The 15877-nt window shown below is 40.0% G+C and overlaps 1 protein-coding gene across 1 annotated transcript in view; it reads left to right on the top strand.

Moving 5' to 3' along the window:
* The window catches only part of LOC109963341 (mothers against decapentaplegic homolog 3), a 25488-nt gene extending 10483 nt beyond the window's left edge, over positions 1-15005 (top strand). The window contains exons 2-8 of the mRNA XM_020605780.1: positions 7447-7640; positions 7901-8035; positions 8706-8831; positions 9736-9948; positions 10126-10263; positions 11321-11465; positions 13081-15005. Of these exons, the coding sequence (XP_020461436.1) occupies positions 7447-7640; positions 7901-8035; positions 8706-8831; positions 9736-9948; positions 10126-10263; positions 11321-11465; positions 13081-13204 (1075 nt within the window). The 3' untranslated portion in view covers positions 13205-15005. The remainder of the gene's footprint in view (positions 1-7446; positions 7641-7900; positions 8036-8705; positions 8832-9735; positions 9949-10125; positions 10264-11320; positions 11466-13080) is intronic.
* Positions 15006-15877: the final 872 nt, after the last annotated feature.

The following is a 15877-nucleotide window of genomic DNA, read 5'->3' on the forward strand; positions in this document are numbered from 1 at the left end:
GCAGGAATGGTTAATTATCAGGCAATTTCAAAAGCCATGTAAAATAACTGTGCCAAAATTTGTGCCTAAATTGTCAAATCTAACTAAATGCTTATGAACCATTGAGTCCCGAATAGGAGCTCTTAGTTTTTCATGTCAGCTGTTATCAAATTATTTCACTGCACTTGTCGACCTGCTTAACTTAGAGTAGACTAGACTGTAAAGAAAATTATTGCCAACTTGCATCTGGAATATTTTGAGTCATTCATCATCTTGATTCAGAAAAAGAGAGGCAGGTTTTTCAGCTCATTGACTGTCAGCAGTAAAACTAATGGCTTCCAGTCCTCTGTCGTCTCCCCAGTTTTGAAGTTCAGACTTCATTATTTGTCATCTAGCCTTGTCAGTCGTTTGTCTCCAGGTTTCTTGTTTCACTCAAAGCCCTCCCTCCCTGGTCATAGTACAATCCAGCCCTATGATATCACCTGTGGCCCATGGTCAGACTTGCTTTTCTCTCATGCTCTATTCTTGGTTTCCTTCAAACCCCCTCCCCCTTCTTTTGTAACTAAAACACATGCCTGATGGCTTTTCCAGAGAGGGTGGGAAGTGTGTGTGTGGAATACGTTCCTCTGTATGAGTTGTTCCACCACTGGAATTCATTCACAACCCAAGATTAAGGCACCTAAGCAGTTTTTTTTTTTTCTTGTGACAAAGTTGATACTGGCCCACAGTGGTCCAATGTTTGTTTGCATCTTGCAGCAGTGGATTTGGTTTGGGCTATAAAATGTCTACAGATCCTCATGTCTGAAAATCTGGAACCAGAAAATGTGTGGAGTTGTTACTTGAATCACATTTTAACTTATTATTTATCCGTGCAGATTCACCAGTCATCCAGTCTTCGATCTAAGAACCTAGTCCAGTTGATTTTTCAAAGTTTTTTCAACTTATTATTTAATTGGCTGATAGTTTCAGCTTTTTTAGTCTTAATGATTAAATCTTCTTTTGCTATTCCAAGCACTCTGTGCTGTATTGTCAAAATACAGTTGGTAAATTTATCCTGCCTGCTACCTAGGGAAGGTTATTAGAAACATTTTTTGAACTGCAAGCAGTGATTTCAAAAAGCTTTCCATGGATGACCCCTTGTCAGCTAAAAGTCTGAATCAGTGGCTGCCAGACCAAAGAAGCTGTGTTCTTTTGCACAGAAAGAGTGGAACAAAGAGCAAAAACCAAGATTAACTTTGGTTTGGCTTTTTGAGATGGAGAGTGTAAAAGAATCCAGAAGGTTCTAAAGCTAATGTTTGTTTTGTTAACATTGGCAACCTACCATGGTCATGACTTTACCTTAGTATTGAATTAATATGATTTTAATTTTGGAATAATTCAAGCTTTGTGTAATGTTAGTGCTTTGTGCCACATTAGCAGTATGACACAGGCAGCATTCTACTGGACTGCCCAGTTTTACGTTACTCGGCTAACGCTACCTTTGGATTGATGTCTGCATTTTAGCTAGGAAATAGGATGTGATGGGAGAGGCTTAAGAGCATTTTGGACCAGCTTATGTTGTCATTTTAAGTCTCTCTAGACCCTCTCATGGCTGAAAAGAAATTAAGGAGGAGTAGCTTTAAAAAAAATCTGAGAAAGATGTCTATTAAAGGAAGAGGTACTCATTTTTCCTCTGACAGGTGCTCTAGCAAACTGTTTCTTAAGACTAGCCTGCCTGAACTATTTAATCCTCCAGTATATAAAACCACACACCCACCACCAACACAGCCCCTTACATTGTTTTAATGCATGGCCGATTTTGCTCTGAACACATGGGGATTCAAACCAATAATTATAATAATAATTTAGTTAAATAGCACTTTTCAAACCAGATATTACAAAGTGCTTAACACTTACACAATAATTAACAAAATTACAAACTATTGTGTGTGTATGCTACATATGAACTTCACACATAACCCAGCCTGTGTAGATATTTAAACAACCAACAAAGTGACCCGGTTTAATTCCACGTCAATGACAGAACTGGAGGGCCAGCGCACATCCGGCTTCATGGTTCTCCTTCTGACAAGGGCTGAATATGGATGCTGCCGAGCTTTGCTGAACAGCTGTGTCCAGTGTTTACTAAGCAGCAACCTCCGAGGCTGAGAAATTAAACCAGTGTGGAAGTGTTAAAACCTGCAGTTCCTCCAATGGCCACTTGCCGTTGGCCCCAAAGGGAGTCAGTCCCCATAAACCGGCATGTTAAAACACGTTTACAGCCTGGTACAAAAAACAATGACAATTGTATGGAGGGAGGGGTGTTGACACATTTATCCACCTACCTCCAACCAGCTCATGTGGCTGGTTGGCAGAGAGAACTCCAACTGTAACTATGTTTATTTTGTAGCAATTTAATTTTAATGTAATGTATTTGTAGTTATGTACAGTAGTGTAGTCCTGTGTGTGTGTGTGTGTGTGTGTGTAATTCTGCAGGTGTGGATTTTATGAATGGTGGCACACACAGAGAATGAACCTGTAACAAAGGTTGTACAAGAACAGGTCTACCGTGGCTTGAAAATGTGTGATGTACTGGAGTAGAAGCAAATGAAGCATTTTTAGAGAAAATGAAATGACCAATAATGTTTAACAGTAACACTGGACAGTAACTCCTGAAATGCAGTGAAATTCACAGATCAATAAAGTAGCCGTGTGTCAGGATATTGCAATTCCTTCACTACAATTAGTGAAAGATTTTGTCTTTTCACATGCTGTTATTGAAAGGCAGCAGCCCTCTGCCAAATGTCATTGGACTGCGGCCCTGTTGGTCATGGCTTGACAGACTGGCCACAGACTTTAAGAAAGGCACAAAGGCAATTTCAGCTCTACACCCTCTCACCCCTCACTCAGTTGGAGGCAGGGCATGCGGGATATTGGGACAGACGGAGGAAAGGGAAGGGGGGGCGGTGTTTGGGGCCCAGTCACAGACACACTGAGCTGCCTTGAGCTGTTGAGACAGTCTGCCAGCCCTATTGTTCAGCAGCATTCCCCTTTCTTTATCCATCACCCACTTTGTCCTCTGCACTCTGTGCTTTATGCAACAGATTGTGACTGGAGGTCCTGATATTTACATGTACTTGCAGCCACTTAAAATATCCAATATTAGTTATAACAGCTTAAATAAAGTTTATATAATACAGGCTAATGTTCAACAGTGAAGGTCATCAAAATATAAAGTAGACTCGGGTAAGTCTGACAGTATTGTTGGAGTTAGAAGCTTGGCAAAGTGTGGCAGAAAGTTCATGTCAAAAGCTTTTAGCCCACAAAGAGAGAGTGCGTGTGTGTGTGTGTGTGTGTGTGTGTGTGTTCAGCATTGCTTGGACCATCACCAGCCTGAGCACACACACACAGTGCATGTGTTTGTCTCTGAGCATGCCTCTGAGTTTGCTTTGCCTGCCCTCCACCCCAGCTCAGTGAAGCTCAATCTGCTCTGTCTCTGTTTTATGAGTCAGGCAAACATACACACACTACTCCTTCACATTATCTCATAACATTTCTCAATCTCATGCCATCATCCTCCTGATTTTCCACTTGAACCCCGCCTTTACACAAATGACTTTTAAATATGTGAATCCGTTTGCATGTATGTGTGCACGCGCACAGATTGCACTGCCTACCATTCACACAAGCAAACATGCTGGTTGAATGTAAAGGTCAAGTTCAGCCTTGACTTGTGTTTGTGGTACACAATGATGTCAGCACAATTTCCTTTGTGGCTAAAATCAATACCAGTTTGTCCTTTTCATTTTTGGACATCAGCTTCAGTTTTACTGTCTGTTGACAGTGAAATGTCAGTGTTCTGACATTTATTCTCAATAAAATAAATTAAATCGAATCAAGAGGGCCTGTAGATGAACAGACACTAGCACATTTTAAACAGCTTCACATGTAGTTTCCACAGATAGAAATACAAAATAAATAAATGCAGGACAGAAAAGTTTGAACATATCATTCAGTTTTTTTGAGGGATACTGTTTGTTTCTGGCTTATCAATTTGTTAGGTAGTTGAGGAATGGAAAAACAAGTATTTTGGTAATTGTTGTGTTGTGAATTTGTTATTCACTTTTAAAGCAAACATGCTACCCATTCCCAAATTATAGACCTGTTACCTGTTTTATTTGTTAATAAATGAAATATCTTTGGGTTTTGGGACTTTTGTTTAGTCCAAACAACCACATTACATTGGGCTTTAGGACATTTTTTTTTTTTTTTTTTTTTTTTTATACAGTTTTGTGAAGTTAGTGCTAAAGTGGTTATTAATGGAGATGGGCCCAGTCCAATCCAATATTTGTATTGACATCATTCGCTCATAGGATATTGGATCCACTTACCAATCCATATTCCAGTCCACAGCTTACATCTTACCATAAACCCGTGGCCGCGTGAGTGAATAAATTTAGCTTTCAGTTTGTCTAAAATGTCATTTGTTTGGAGATATTTTATTCTGGAAATTGCCGAAAAGCAAGACAGATACTTGTAATGTGTGTAAAGCCAGCGTGCCGAGGGGTGAAAAGATGGTTGTATAGTATTATACAAGCACCTGCAGAGGTTTCATCGTGAAAGTGTACTAGTCAACAAACAAGAAGGCACCACCAGGCAGCAGACTCTCACTGACACCGTGATAAACTTCCAGCAGACAGCCCAAGGGCTAAAGGGATTACAGAGAGGCTGCTCAATTCATTATACTCGACCAACTACTATCTGTTGTGGAAAATGTCAGATTTAGCAGCCTTTTGGAACTCTTAGAGCCCAGGTGTAATCTGCCATCCAGAAAATATATTTCAGAGACTGCTATACCCAAACTATACAACTGAGTGTCATCACAGTTGGCGGCAGAGTTAGATGTTAGTCATGAGCTTCACAACTGTTATGGACCTCAGATGTGAGCAGCATTGAAGGCGATCCCTTGAACTTGAATTATATTGTGATAATTATTGTTATCAACTGTTCTGAAAAAATTTTTGTGCAAACTATCTTGCCATATCGCTCAGCCATAGTTTTTATCACTGTATGCTGAAATTTAAAGTAATACAGTACCATCTGATATTATATAAATATATTTTTAATATGAAATTTCAGTCTGAAAACTAACTACTAACTACAGTTTCCAATCAGTGTAGTGGAGTAAGAATTTGTTTCCCTTTGAAGTGTGTTGGCGTAGAGGCGTAAAGAAATACTCAAGTAAAAATATGTATAAGAAATGCATGAATGAAACGCAGGGCTGCATGTGTTTTGGTAAGAAACACTGAATATAAACAAAGCTTTTGTTTGTTCACAAGTGAACTTTAAGCCCAAGGACAAATTGCAACTCTTATATTTCACACATTATGCATGAAATCGGTTCAAAATTAACATGCGTCAAGGTTTCTGTTCCAGAATTCAACATGTTTAAATGTGAAACTCATTTGGGATGTTGGAGATTTTAGTCTTAAATCTCCACACCCTAGATAATACTGTTCATATTGATTTTCCTGTATTTCACTTAGCTGTGCAGAATTCAAATGAATATCAACCTCTTCTCATGTTTCCTCCATTGTTTTTCCAAACACCATAAGTTTTGGGTGCTTTACCCTGTCTTGGAGAATTTGAGCTAAATTGGTTTGTGAACCATTGCTTTTGTGCACCTGAAAATGCCACTGTGACGTTGTACTGCATTATATACATATATTAGTTTCTGTTTGAGTGTGGCCCCTTTGTTGTGTTGTATTGAACTTATTATTCTTACTCCTGCCATACTTTATCTGTAACCCTTTTCCTTAAAAACATTGAGTAGGAGGGGAGAAAGACATAAAGTAGGACACCACATAGCTGCTAATGCCACTGCAATTTTGTGCTTGTCTGCCTTAGTCCACACAGAGTCCAGGCCCACCAAACACCCACTCGGCAGCAGGGACATAACACATACCACTGACATCAGGTCAGCCTCGTCTGGCCATTCAACTAATCTAGTCAATAAAATTCCTTTCTTACCTGTAGAGCCACCCTAACCCTGCATGAAGTACTACCTCCTTTGTAGAGACTGTCAGAGATGAATTGTGCTAACTTGTTGGTTATTTTTTTCAAGAGAGAGTTTCTGCTGTTATTAATTAAATATTCCTCCAGTCAGTGTTGTCTACATGTGGTCACTGTTTCTTTTTGCAGATGCACTTTTAATGTGCCTCATGGCATCTTGACTTTTGAACAGTTTCCCATGCTTCACTTTTTCAGCTGTCTTCATAACTATAAATATAATACTTTCAAAGCTACTAACTATTGTTGTCTTTCCTTCTTTTTGTCCAGCCCTTGTAAAGAAGATTGCAAAGTGTGCCAGGAAGTTACATGCCACTTAGTTTAAATGGAGGTCTACCTACATTTTCAAGTGGCTGTTGAGCCAACTTGAAGGGTTACAAAAGGCTTGAATTGCTGCTGCATCACTCATAGAGTGTGCAGAATTATGCAATTTTATAAAGGGAAACAGCTGCAATAAATTTTGACGTCAAATGCAGGAAAACTGCAGTAGAAAAAGGGAACACTAGTAACAAGTGGTGTGAACAGACAGTTAAAAAAGCATTAGCTTTAGCATCAAGCTACATAACTTTAAAAATGTTGGTAGTGTTGGGGGTTTAATGCATAATAACCCAAAGTGTTCCTGTTTATTCATTTACTGGGTGTAAGTGTCCAAATTGTACTTGTTGGAGGAGTGAAATCACTCAGTATTGTTGAATGCTCTCTCAGCACTTGTGTGAAAAGCTTCATAATGGTTTGAGCATTGTTGTCCACCTTGATGTAAAAGCCTGAAGTCTGCCAGTTCTTTGATCAGATAATGGAGTTGGTGTTGCCTGTATTGTCATGAGGCATCCCCAGTTTGTGTTATTGTTTTAGCCATAATATTATTCTGTTACACACTGACCTGCATGATTTTGTGGTGGCTCACTCACAAAATGGCCTGGTAGCGAGGAAAAACTTTAATGGAGACAGTAAAATACACCATATGACTTAACAAAACAGACTGTACAATGAACACAGTTTGTTTTGATTGTGACATGTATGGAGAACCTGCTGTTATATGTGTTATTGATTGACCATAGCTGCATTTCATAGTTTGTGACACCTCTGCTATTAATTCTTTGATGGTGAGTCCTGGATCAGTAAGGTGTAAAGTGCCAATAGTTGGCTGCTTCTTTTATAGACTTTGGCAAAATGATTCTACTGAGCCTTCCCTAGTTTGAGAGTACTCGGCTTTGTTGTTAATTGAGTGACTGAGAGTTGTCCTTGTAGAGGGGTGTAGCTTAAGCCTTTGACCCTTACTCTGTATTTGTATGTGAGAGTAAGTGGATGAAACGGAGAGAGAGAAGGGACATAGGCAGTCATTGTCTTTTGCATAAGATGAGTGTTTGTCCTTTTTTTTCCAATGGGTTTTTCAGCTCCTTCCTCTCTTCTTATCTCCAGGTCTCTAGATGGCCGGCTGCAGGTGTCCCACAGGAAAGGTCTGCCCCACGTCATCTACTGCCGTCTGTGGCGCTGGCCCGACCTACAGTCCCACCATGAACTGCGGGCGGTGGAGTTGTGCGAGTATGCCTTCCACACGAAGAAGGACGAAGTGTGTGTCAACCCGTATCACTACCAAAGAGTAGAGACACCAGGTATGACAGCTTGGAGAGTGATGTTCTCTTATACAGACAGGAGACACACTTTGTCTTTTTCCCAAGGCACATTTTAATAGACTTTTTTTTAATCTACACACCTTATCCAATATTTTTCCTGTTGTTTATTGCATAATTTTACTGTTTTGTTATGTTATCTTGCATTTATTTATTTTATGCAGACATGAAACCAGTCATTGCTGCACTTTGAGGAACTTTGTGTGAGAGAGTGTATGCCTGTCTTTTTCCCCATTATGCAGTACTCCCACCAGTGCTGGTGCCCAGACACACAGAAATTCCCAGTGAGTTCCCACCGCTGGACGATTACAGCCATTCAATCCCTGAAAACACCAACTTCCCTGCTGGCATTGAGCCCCAGATCAACTACATACCAGGTACCACTACTTCTTAACATACAGTATCTTACATTAAGTCTCAAGACTCTTTTATTTCAAGCCTGAATATCCACAGTGTTCCTGTGTCAAACTGTGAACATTATATATGGACATGGCTAAGGGAGTGTGTCATATTGTTGTCCTGATTAATCACTTTATCACTCAAAGGTTTGATGCTGTGGACAAGTAGCTGTGCAGATGGTTGAGATCCTCAGTCTGTTTTGTTGTTGAGTACTAACAAATGTCGGTTTCTGTATCTGTAAATTAAAAAAGAAATTGAACTGAGATTCTGAGTGATGTTTGCAGTTGAAACATGGCTTCAACATAGTCCTCTCAAACCGGATTAGATTGGATACTAATAAGTTTTTTTAAATTAAATGTGACCACATGTTCAAGGAGAATAATATTTGTGTCAGAGTAGTGTAAAAAAGATCAAGTTAATGAGAGAAAAATAGACACAGAAAACAAATAAGTGGGTAAATGAGAAAAACAGAACTGCTTTTTTTTGTATTTGAGATCAGTTTTATGTAATACAAGACTAGATTGGCAGTGTGCTTTCTTTTTCTACTTGTCTTTCTGTGTTGTTTCCAGCCAGTGGGCCACTATATGTGTCTAAAGGAATGTTGCCATAAATGTCATGAGTTGTTGTCTGTCTGTTTTGGTCTGTCAGAAACGCCACCACCAGGCTACCTCAGTGAGGATGGAGAGACCAGTGATCATCAGATGACCCACAGCATGGACACAAGCTCCCCTAACCTGTCTCCCAACCCTGTCTCACCCACGCACAGCAACTTGGGTAAGGACTGTGTGTGCATAAGTGTGCATTTGTGCACTTTTGTGTCTCTCTGCCTTTACTTCCAGACAAATGTTTCAGTAGTGTATCTCCCTAGTGGGAATTGTCTGTTTAACTTAACTCCATTTTTGTAAGAGGAAACCAGGTGATGAAAGAAGCCTTTGTCTTCCCATGTGAGCCACTGAGCAGCTCAAGATGCCATTCACTCACACTACCATCAACGACAGTAGCCTGTGTTTATTCTATATGGACGGAAAAACACCAGGAAGCCTGGCTGGAAAGCTACTGGTTAAATAACAAATTACACCAGTCTCATTTGGCAGTGTCATCTAGCTCCGCTCTAGACTTTAAAGCCAAGAACAAAATCTTGAAGTTGTTAGAGAGTGGCCATGTTGAGTGGAGAAAGGAGCACATTACCAGAGCCAGCTGAAGTTACTGACAACTATCATGGATAAGCCTGTAATTTTACCAGTGAGGGTTGATTTTCCAGTTTGTCTGGTAAAAGCTTCTGGGAAATAGCATATGGGTTTCACATTTTGTGACGCAAGCTCAGGCTGATATTTTCTTAAGTGCTGTTTTTCTTCCCGCTCTTGCTCCACCTCAGCCCCTTTTCCCCTGACATTTCACCCATTTTGCCTCTTCCTTCTTATCTGTGCTACTCGTTTGTTTTTTCTCCCATTTATTCTGTTTTATGGAAATTATTTCTCTAATTTGCACTCGTCTTTTCTGCTAACCTTGACTCCTGTCTGCTGTTGCCATAAAACATTTTTTTTTTCCTGTATTATTTCAAGCACAGAATTTTTTGTTGACCTGTACATTTCAGCCTACTAGCTACTGAATTGTATCTACTTTCCATTTTGGTTTGATGAATGCAAACTATATATTTCTCTGCATCTCTCTGTATTAGACCTTCAGCCAGTGACGTACTGTGAGCCAGCTTTCTGGTGCTCAATTTCATACTATGAGCTGAACCAGCGAGTAGGAGAGACTTTCCATGCCTCACAGCCCTCGCTTACAGTAGATGGATTCACCGACCCCTCCAACTCGGAGCGTTTTTGCCTGGGCTTGTTGTCCAACGTCAACCGCAATGCAGCTGTGGAGTTAACACGCAGACACATTGGTAGGGCTCATGACTAACTCTACTAAGATAATAGTCATTTTTAATGAGGAAGTAACCACTCTTTTTCACTCTCTTGCAAGTTTGCTAACTAATTTAGAGTCATGCTAGAAGAGTCTTTGTCTTCGACACACAACTTCTATCAGAGGGGTTTGTTGACCCTTCCCTGTTTTCTTCTAGGCCGTGGTGTGCGACTGTATTACATCGGAGGAGAAGTGTTTGCTGAATGTCTCAGTGACAGCGCCATCTTTGTCCAGAGCCCCAACTGTAATCAGCGCTACGGATGGCACCCTGCCACAGTTTGCAAGATCCCTCCAGGTGTGTGTCAAGCTGACAGAGACAGAGAATGTTCTGAATAGACACATACAAATGGGGAGAGAGGACAGATGTTGGGGAGAGGTGAGGAGTGAGGGAGAAAGGAGAAGAAGAAGGCAAAACTGGAAAGGGAGAGTAGCAGTGGTTCTATCCACAAATCACAAGGTTTGCTTCTTGATGCCGAGCTCTTTTTGTTTACGTCAGAGTGTCCTATAGCAAGATGCTCAAGCTAAACTTTCTCCTGATGGTCAGAAGAGTGCCTGTGTGGTCACTCACCCCATCACTGGGTGTGTGTATGAACGGGCGAATAAGAGGCTAATTTTAACAGCACTTTAAATACAGGTGTTACATAAATGCAGTGTAGTGTCCAAAAATGCAGAAGCCAACAAATGCAGAAGCAACTGGTTTGCAGATGTTTGCAGGTACATTTTCCCATGTACCAAAAAAATCACAGAATGAATTTGACCCGGTTGAGTGTAGTCTTTTGAGAAGAATTGTCATAGTGGATGTCATGTCTGATGGAGATGTGTGCCTGTCTGTCTTTTTGCTGCCACATTTCTCCCGTTTTAATACTTTGAGTCTCTGGCAAAACCGACAACACTAAAGGACTGGCCAAGTTGTGATTAAGCTAATTTTAAATGAATGATTCAAAACAGATTTTACTCTACGGTGCATTCACACATACTGTATGGATACAAAGTAGATAACTACATCAGGCCTTCAGTAAATCTGTAGTTCTGGGGTTGTGTTGTGTTGAGTACATAATTTAGATTACGCAACTTTTTCTCCATTTTGTTTAAAATTCCTTCACATAGTGGAGTGGAGTAGTGAAGAGCTCTGTGCTCTTGTGTTAGAATTGAGAGGATTGCTCAGCCTTAAATCTGCAAATACTTTGGCTTCTTTTTTTAACCATTTTGACTTAAAAAAAATTGATGATCAAAATAGTTTTCTATTTTTCTTTCAATCAAATAATAGATTAATTAATCATTAGTAATGAATTCCTCATTTCAGCTCTAAAACCAAGATGTTTGTGACCAGTTGTTGTGGTTGCTCCCCTCAGGATGTAACTTGAAGATCTTCAACAACCAGGAGTTTGCTGCCCTGCTGGCCCAGTCAGTCAACCAGGGGTTTGAGGCTGTGTACCAGCTCACCAGGATGTGCACCATCCGCATGAGCTTCGTCAAGGGCTGGGGCGCTGAGTACAGGTAGGCTGGGGTCAATGACACACTTATTTCCTAAAGTGTAAGCCTTAACTGCCACAGAGCTTAACAGATGATAAAACTCACAACCGACTTGTCAGCAACATTATCAGCACTGTTGTGCAAAGATCAGGTCCTTGGCAAGCCTGTGTGTAAATGCAAACTGAAACAAACAGACTGAATCACATCCCACAGTGCAGCTATTCCCGCTCCCGGACATCAGTTCACACTCGAGTGAATCCGGGGATGACGTTGAGTCCTCGTCAATAGAAACAGGTCCCAGTTGGCACACCAGACTGTTTTAAATAAACACACATGTGCTGTGTCAAAAAGACATGCCAGACTTTCCCTCCCTGTTTCCACACAGTCTGACTCATCGATAGTAGGAAAGGAGGAGACTGAATAAAAGGGGAGCAGACGATTGGCTGAAAATTAGTTCTGACTAGGAGGTTTCTATGAGGGAGAAATCTCTGAGCTGTGAGCAACTGCTTATCAGTCCTGCCCTGACAAAATGCTGACAAGTAGAGACACTTAACAGCAGGAGTCAGGTTACTGGATCAGCCAGGTCCCCCTTCCACTCTACCTCTAGCCACACATCGCATCATTATCTATCTCTGTCTATCTATCTAGATATCATTGTTGTATCCACTTTATTTAAACACAAGTTTATTTCCAGTACAAACCACATAAACCAGAGGGATTTCCTGCAGCTGGTGAGTGTCTCTGCTAATATGCCTTGGCAATGCATAATTAGTTGTATGACAACACAGAGGATCAAGTTTACTTGCTGTTGTTGGCATTGACTGAGATTATGGTATTGTTTTATTTACTTAGCCCATTCAAGCTTCCTCTAAACGTAGGGTTTGGTTCATAATTTTTAATCAAAGAAGTGTTGAGTTTTACACACACACACAAAAAAAGCCTTTTTTTTATGTGTAGTCGACACAACTCAATTGTGTCAAGCCTGATTTGTCTGGAAAGAAAACACAACAAAAAGAATTCGGTAGCAGAGCTAAATAAATGATTTTTGAAGCCAACAGAGAAACTTCAGCATCACTTTATACATCCTGAGGTTTCTCTGGTGTTTAGAGAACAAAGGTAACAAATGTTGATGATATAACACTTGTTATATTCAGTTGCAGTGCAATTTCCATAAAATGCCAGTTTCACTTTAGCATCATTGCTCAGGCTAGCAGATTTTGATCAATACGTCATTACATTCAGCTCAACTCATCACTATGTAGATGAGCCATTGATTGGATTGACCCATATAAAACCAAATTATTGTAGACAAATCAGATCTTAGGGTGAAAAAATTACAACACAAATAGACAAGGGAAGCTTGTTTCCAAGTCATGTCACACTCTTGAGTTATTTGAGTATGGTCTCAGATTCTCTCACCTGGCATTAAATGGTTAAAAGTGTTCAGGTGTAACTCACAGAAACCTGTTGTTTGGATTTCTGAGCTGTGTGTCTGGTGTACACAGGGGCTAAAATGGAAGTAGAAAAGTCTGACTTTGCTGAAACTCGACTTTTTAAGTTTACTCACACAAGTCCTGTCCTCTAAACAGCTTTCTCTGTGAACTTAACAGCTGTGTGCTTTCTCCTTGCACTCTCCCAGGCGACAGACGGTGACCAGCACCCCCTGCTGGATTGAGCTGCACCTGAATGGCCCCCTGCAGTGGCTCGACAAGGTGCTTACACAAATGGGCTCCCCCAGCATCCGCTGCTCCAGCGTCTCTTAGGGAAGCACCACATCTCCTGTCAGTGACTAAAACACACAGACTGCATACAGACAAGAATCATGACTACACAAGTACAGAAAGCAGACAAGCCCCTCTCATTCAGCCAGTCTCCAGTCTCTAACTTAGTCCTTCCTCCCCACCAGCTGTCAGTAGCACTTTTATGTACATGTTGTTTGTGGCAAAAGGGGACAAGTGCATTAAAGCAGCACCATGTTAGTGTGAGCTCCACATTTTGTCCAGAATTATTTTATGGCAGTTTTTTCTTTAGTACCTATGTAGCTGTAGCAATGGGAGGAATTTTCTTTTTTTATTTCTGTTTCCTCGTTTGTTGAAATTTCATCTTTTATGATATATATTTTGTACAGTTAATTCGAACCATGGATTTAAGAAATTGCGTTAATGTTTTTACGCATTAATAACAGTTTTGTAATGCATTTGTAACATCATGTTAAATGCATTTCATTTGACTTTGTTTTTGTATCTGGGCATTTGATTGGTTATGAAGAGAATGGAATACCATCATTTGTACACACTGTATGAAGGAATATACTGTAAGCCTAGTACAAATACTTTTAGGTTTTCATACTCAAACACTTATTTTATGCAGCCTATGTTATTCAGGCAATATAAATAACATGATGTTTAACTGCACATTTGACTTTCAGGCAGAAACAAACTAAAACAAGGAGTTAACTTCTCCACCCTATGCTAGCTGTAAACTGGACCGTGATTGGTACCGTGGACCTGATGGCTTTGACAAAGGAGTCTGATGCTTCGGGATGCATTAGAGCAGGCAGGGGTCACGACTTTTTAAACTCATATGTGTGAGCACTTAAAGACAGTGGCATGCATCAAATGTCATCTGGATGATGGTGCACTTTTGTAAAATGTTAATATTGTAGTATCAACAAAATACATTTAGCGACAGTTGTAGTTCACAGCTACTGTAGTACTTTTCACAGGGTTATTTAAAATAGCCCATGTGAATTTCATACGGTGGCCCGGAGAGCTCAGTGCACTGCAGCTTGGGAAAACATGCAAATAAACAAAACACTAGCAAATTAAAGAAAACACTTTCACTGATTTGACAACAGATGTGCAGCATTTAGAAAACATGAAGCAAATACAGTAAACACAACCAAATACAAAAACAAGCTTGATCCTTATGGTGAAACTGGCTGAGAAGCCTCGCCACCTAAATGAGGCTTCATCTCACCAGCGCTGCTAACAGAGAGTCGACATGAGTAGCTTCATTAGTCACAAATGACAAGCGTAACCCTGCCGTGCCTGTCATTCTTTAGCACACCCTATTTCCATTGTAATCTGTACCCTTTGCAGTGTTTGTGCATTTGGTTGTTTTCTGTATTTGTAGTGTGTTTTCTAAATGCTGTGCATCTGTTGTCAAATCAGTGAAGGTTTTCTTTATTTGCTAGTGTTTTCATTATTTATGTGTTTCTCAGGTTGCAGTGCATTGAGCTCTCAGGGCCACTGTAATTTCAGGATAATGTGCAAATTTACAAAATACTTTTGCAGCTTTGTATAGTTTAGTAGGTAGCATATAACAAGCATTTACAAAGAACTTGAAAACGTCTCACATATCATTGTGCAAACTTTTTGTTAAATTGCAAGTTGAACACAAGATTTTGGAATATTCATGATACAAGTTCTCTGCAGGAGGCTTTCAAGTATAAAGAGAGCTGGAAGATGCGTTTGCTTTTTAATTTTCTCTCTCAGCAGTTCATAACATTGGTCTTATTTTTAGCCATCAGTAACAGTGACATTTTACACACTCAGGGCCGTGATAAAACACCAGAATTATATACAGAAACCAGTGTAAAGGGCAAGTGCATGGCTCTGGACACTTTAACATCTATTTTACTACCAGTTATTTTTTATGTAGGATGATGCAGTCACAGCACATTGACTTTGTCTGTTCCAAGTGTTTTCGCATGACATACCAGAATATACTGCTGGCAGGTGTGGGGATACTGCTTGTATTTTTATACCTGTGATATGAGGCAGTTTCAGTTCAAAGCATAGCTTTTTACAAAGAGAAATGTTTAGATAGATTGAGGAATGTAAATAACAGTAGCTCCTCAAACGTCCCTTTTTTACGTCTATGTACATGTAGTACATAGGTGTGTCATTGTATGACCGTTAGCTTTTGTAATGTTGGTAGTTTTCAAAGAAAGACAACAAAGAAGCCAACAAATAATAAAAAGATTTAAGTTAAAGTTGTTGCTGAAATAGAGAAGCATCATCCTAGCTTTGGTTCTTTTGCTTTTCCTCCTCCCACTGTGGTGGAAGTGGATCAGCTTCCTTCTGGATCCATAACACTAGACAAAGACACAGCAGGTGCAGATACATAATATTTTGAATCATTTTACAGTTCTTATTTACATTAACCTAGCTTCTGATGTTAATGCCAGCCCAGTGGTGCTAATCTTTAACATTTTAGGGACTCAAGAGTAAAGCAAAGCCATACAATTTTACTCCTAGTGCTGGTAGATTTTTATCTCTGTTCAATGATGATGGCTTTTGAACCTTCAAATTATGCAGGGTTGTTTCAGAGGCAGTAGCATCTACCAATCTGAAACGAGACAGCTCTTTGGGAGCTTGTAGTGTCCTTGAACGCTCTTAAACCACATAGTCAATGTAGGGAGCATTTTTAAG

Source organism: Monopterus albus, unplaced genomic scaffold, assembly GCF_001952655.1.
Source record: "Monopterus albus unplaced genomic scaffold, M_albus_1.0 scaffold72.1, whole genome shotgun sequence".
In the NCBI taxonomy this organism is placed as follows: Eukaryota; Metazoa; Chordata; class Actinopteri; order Synbranchiformes; family Synbranchidae; genus Monopterus; species Monopterus albus.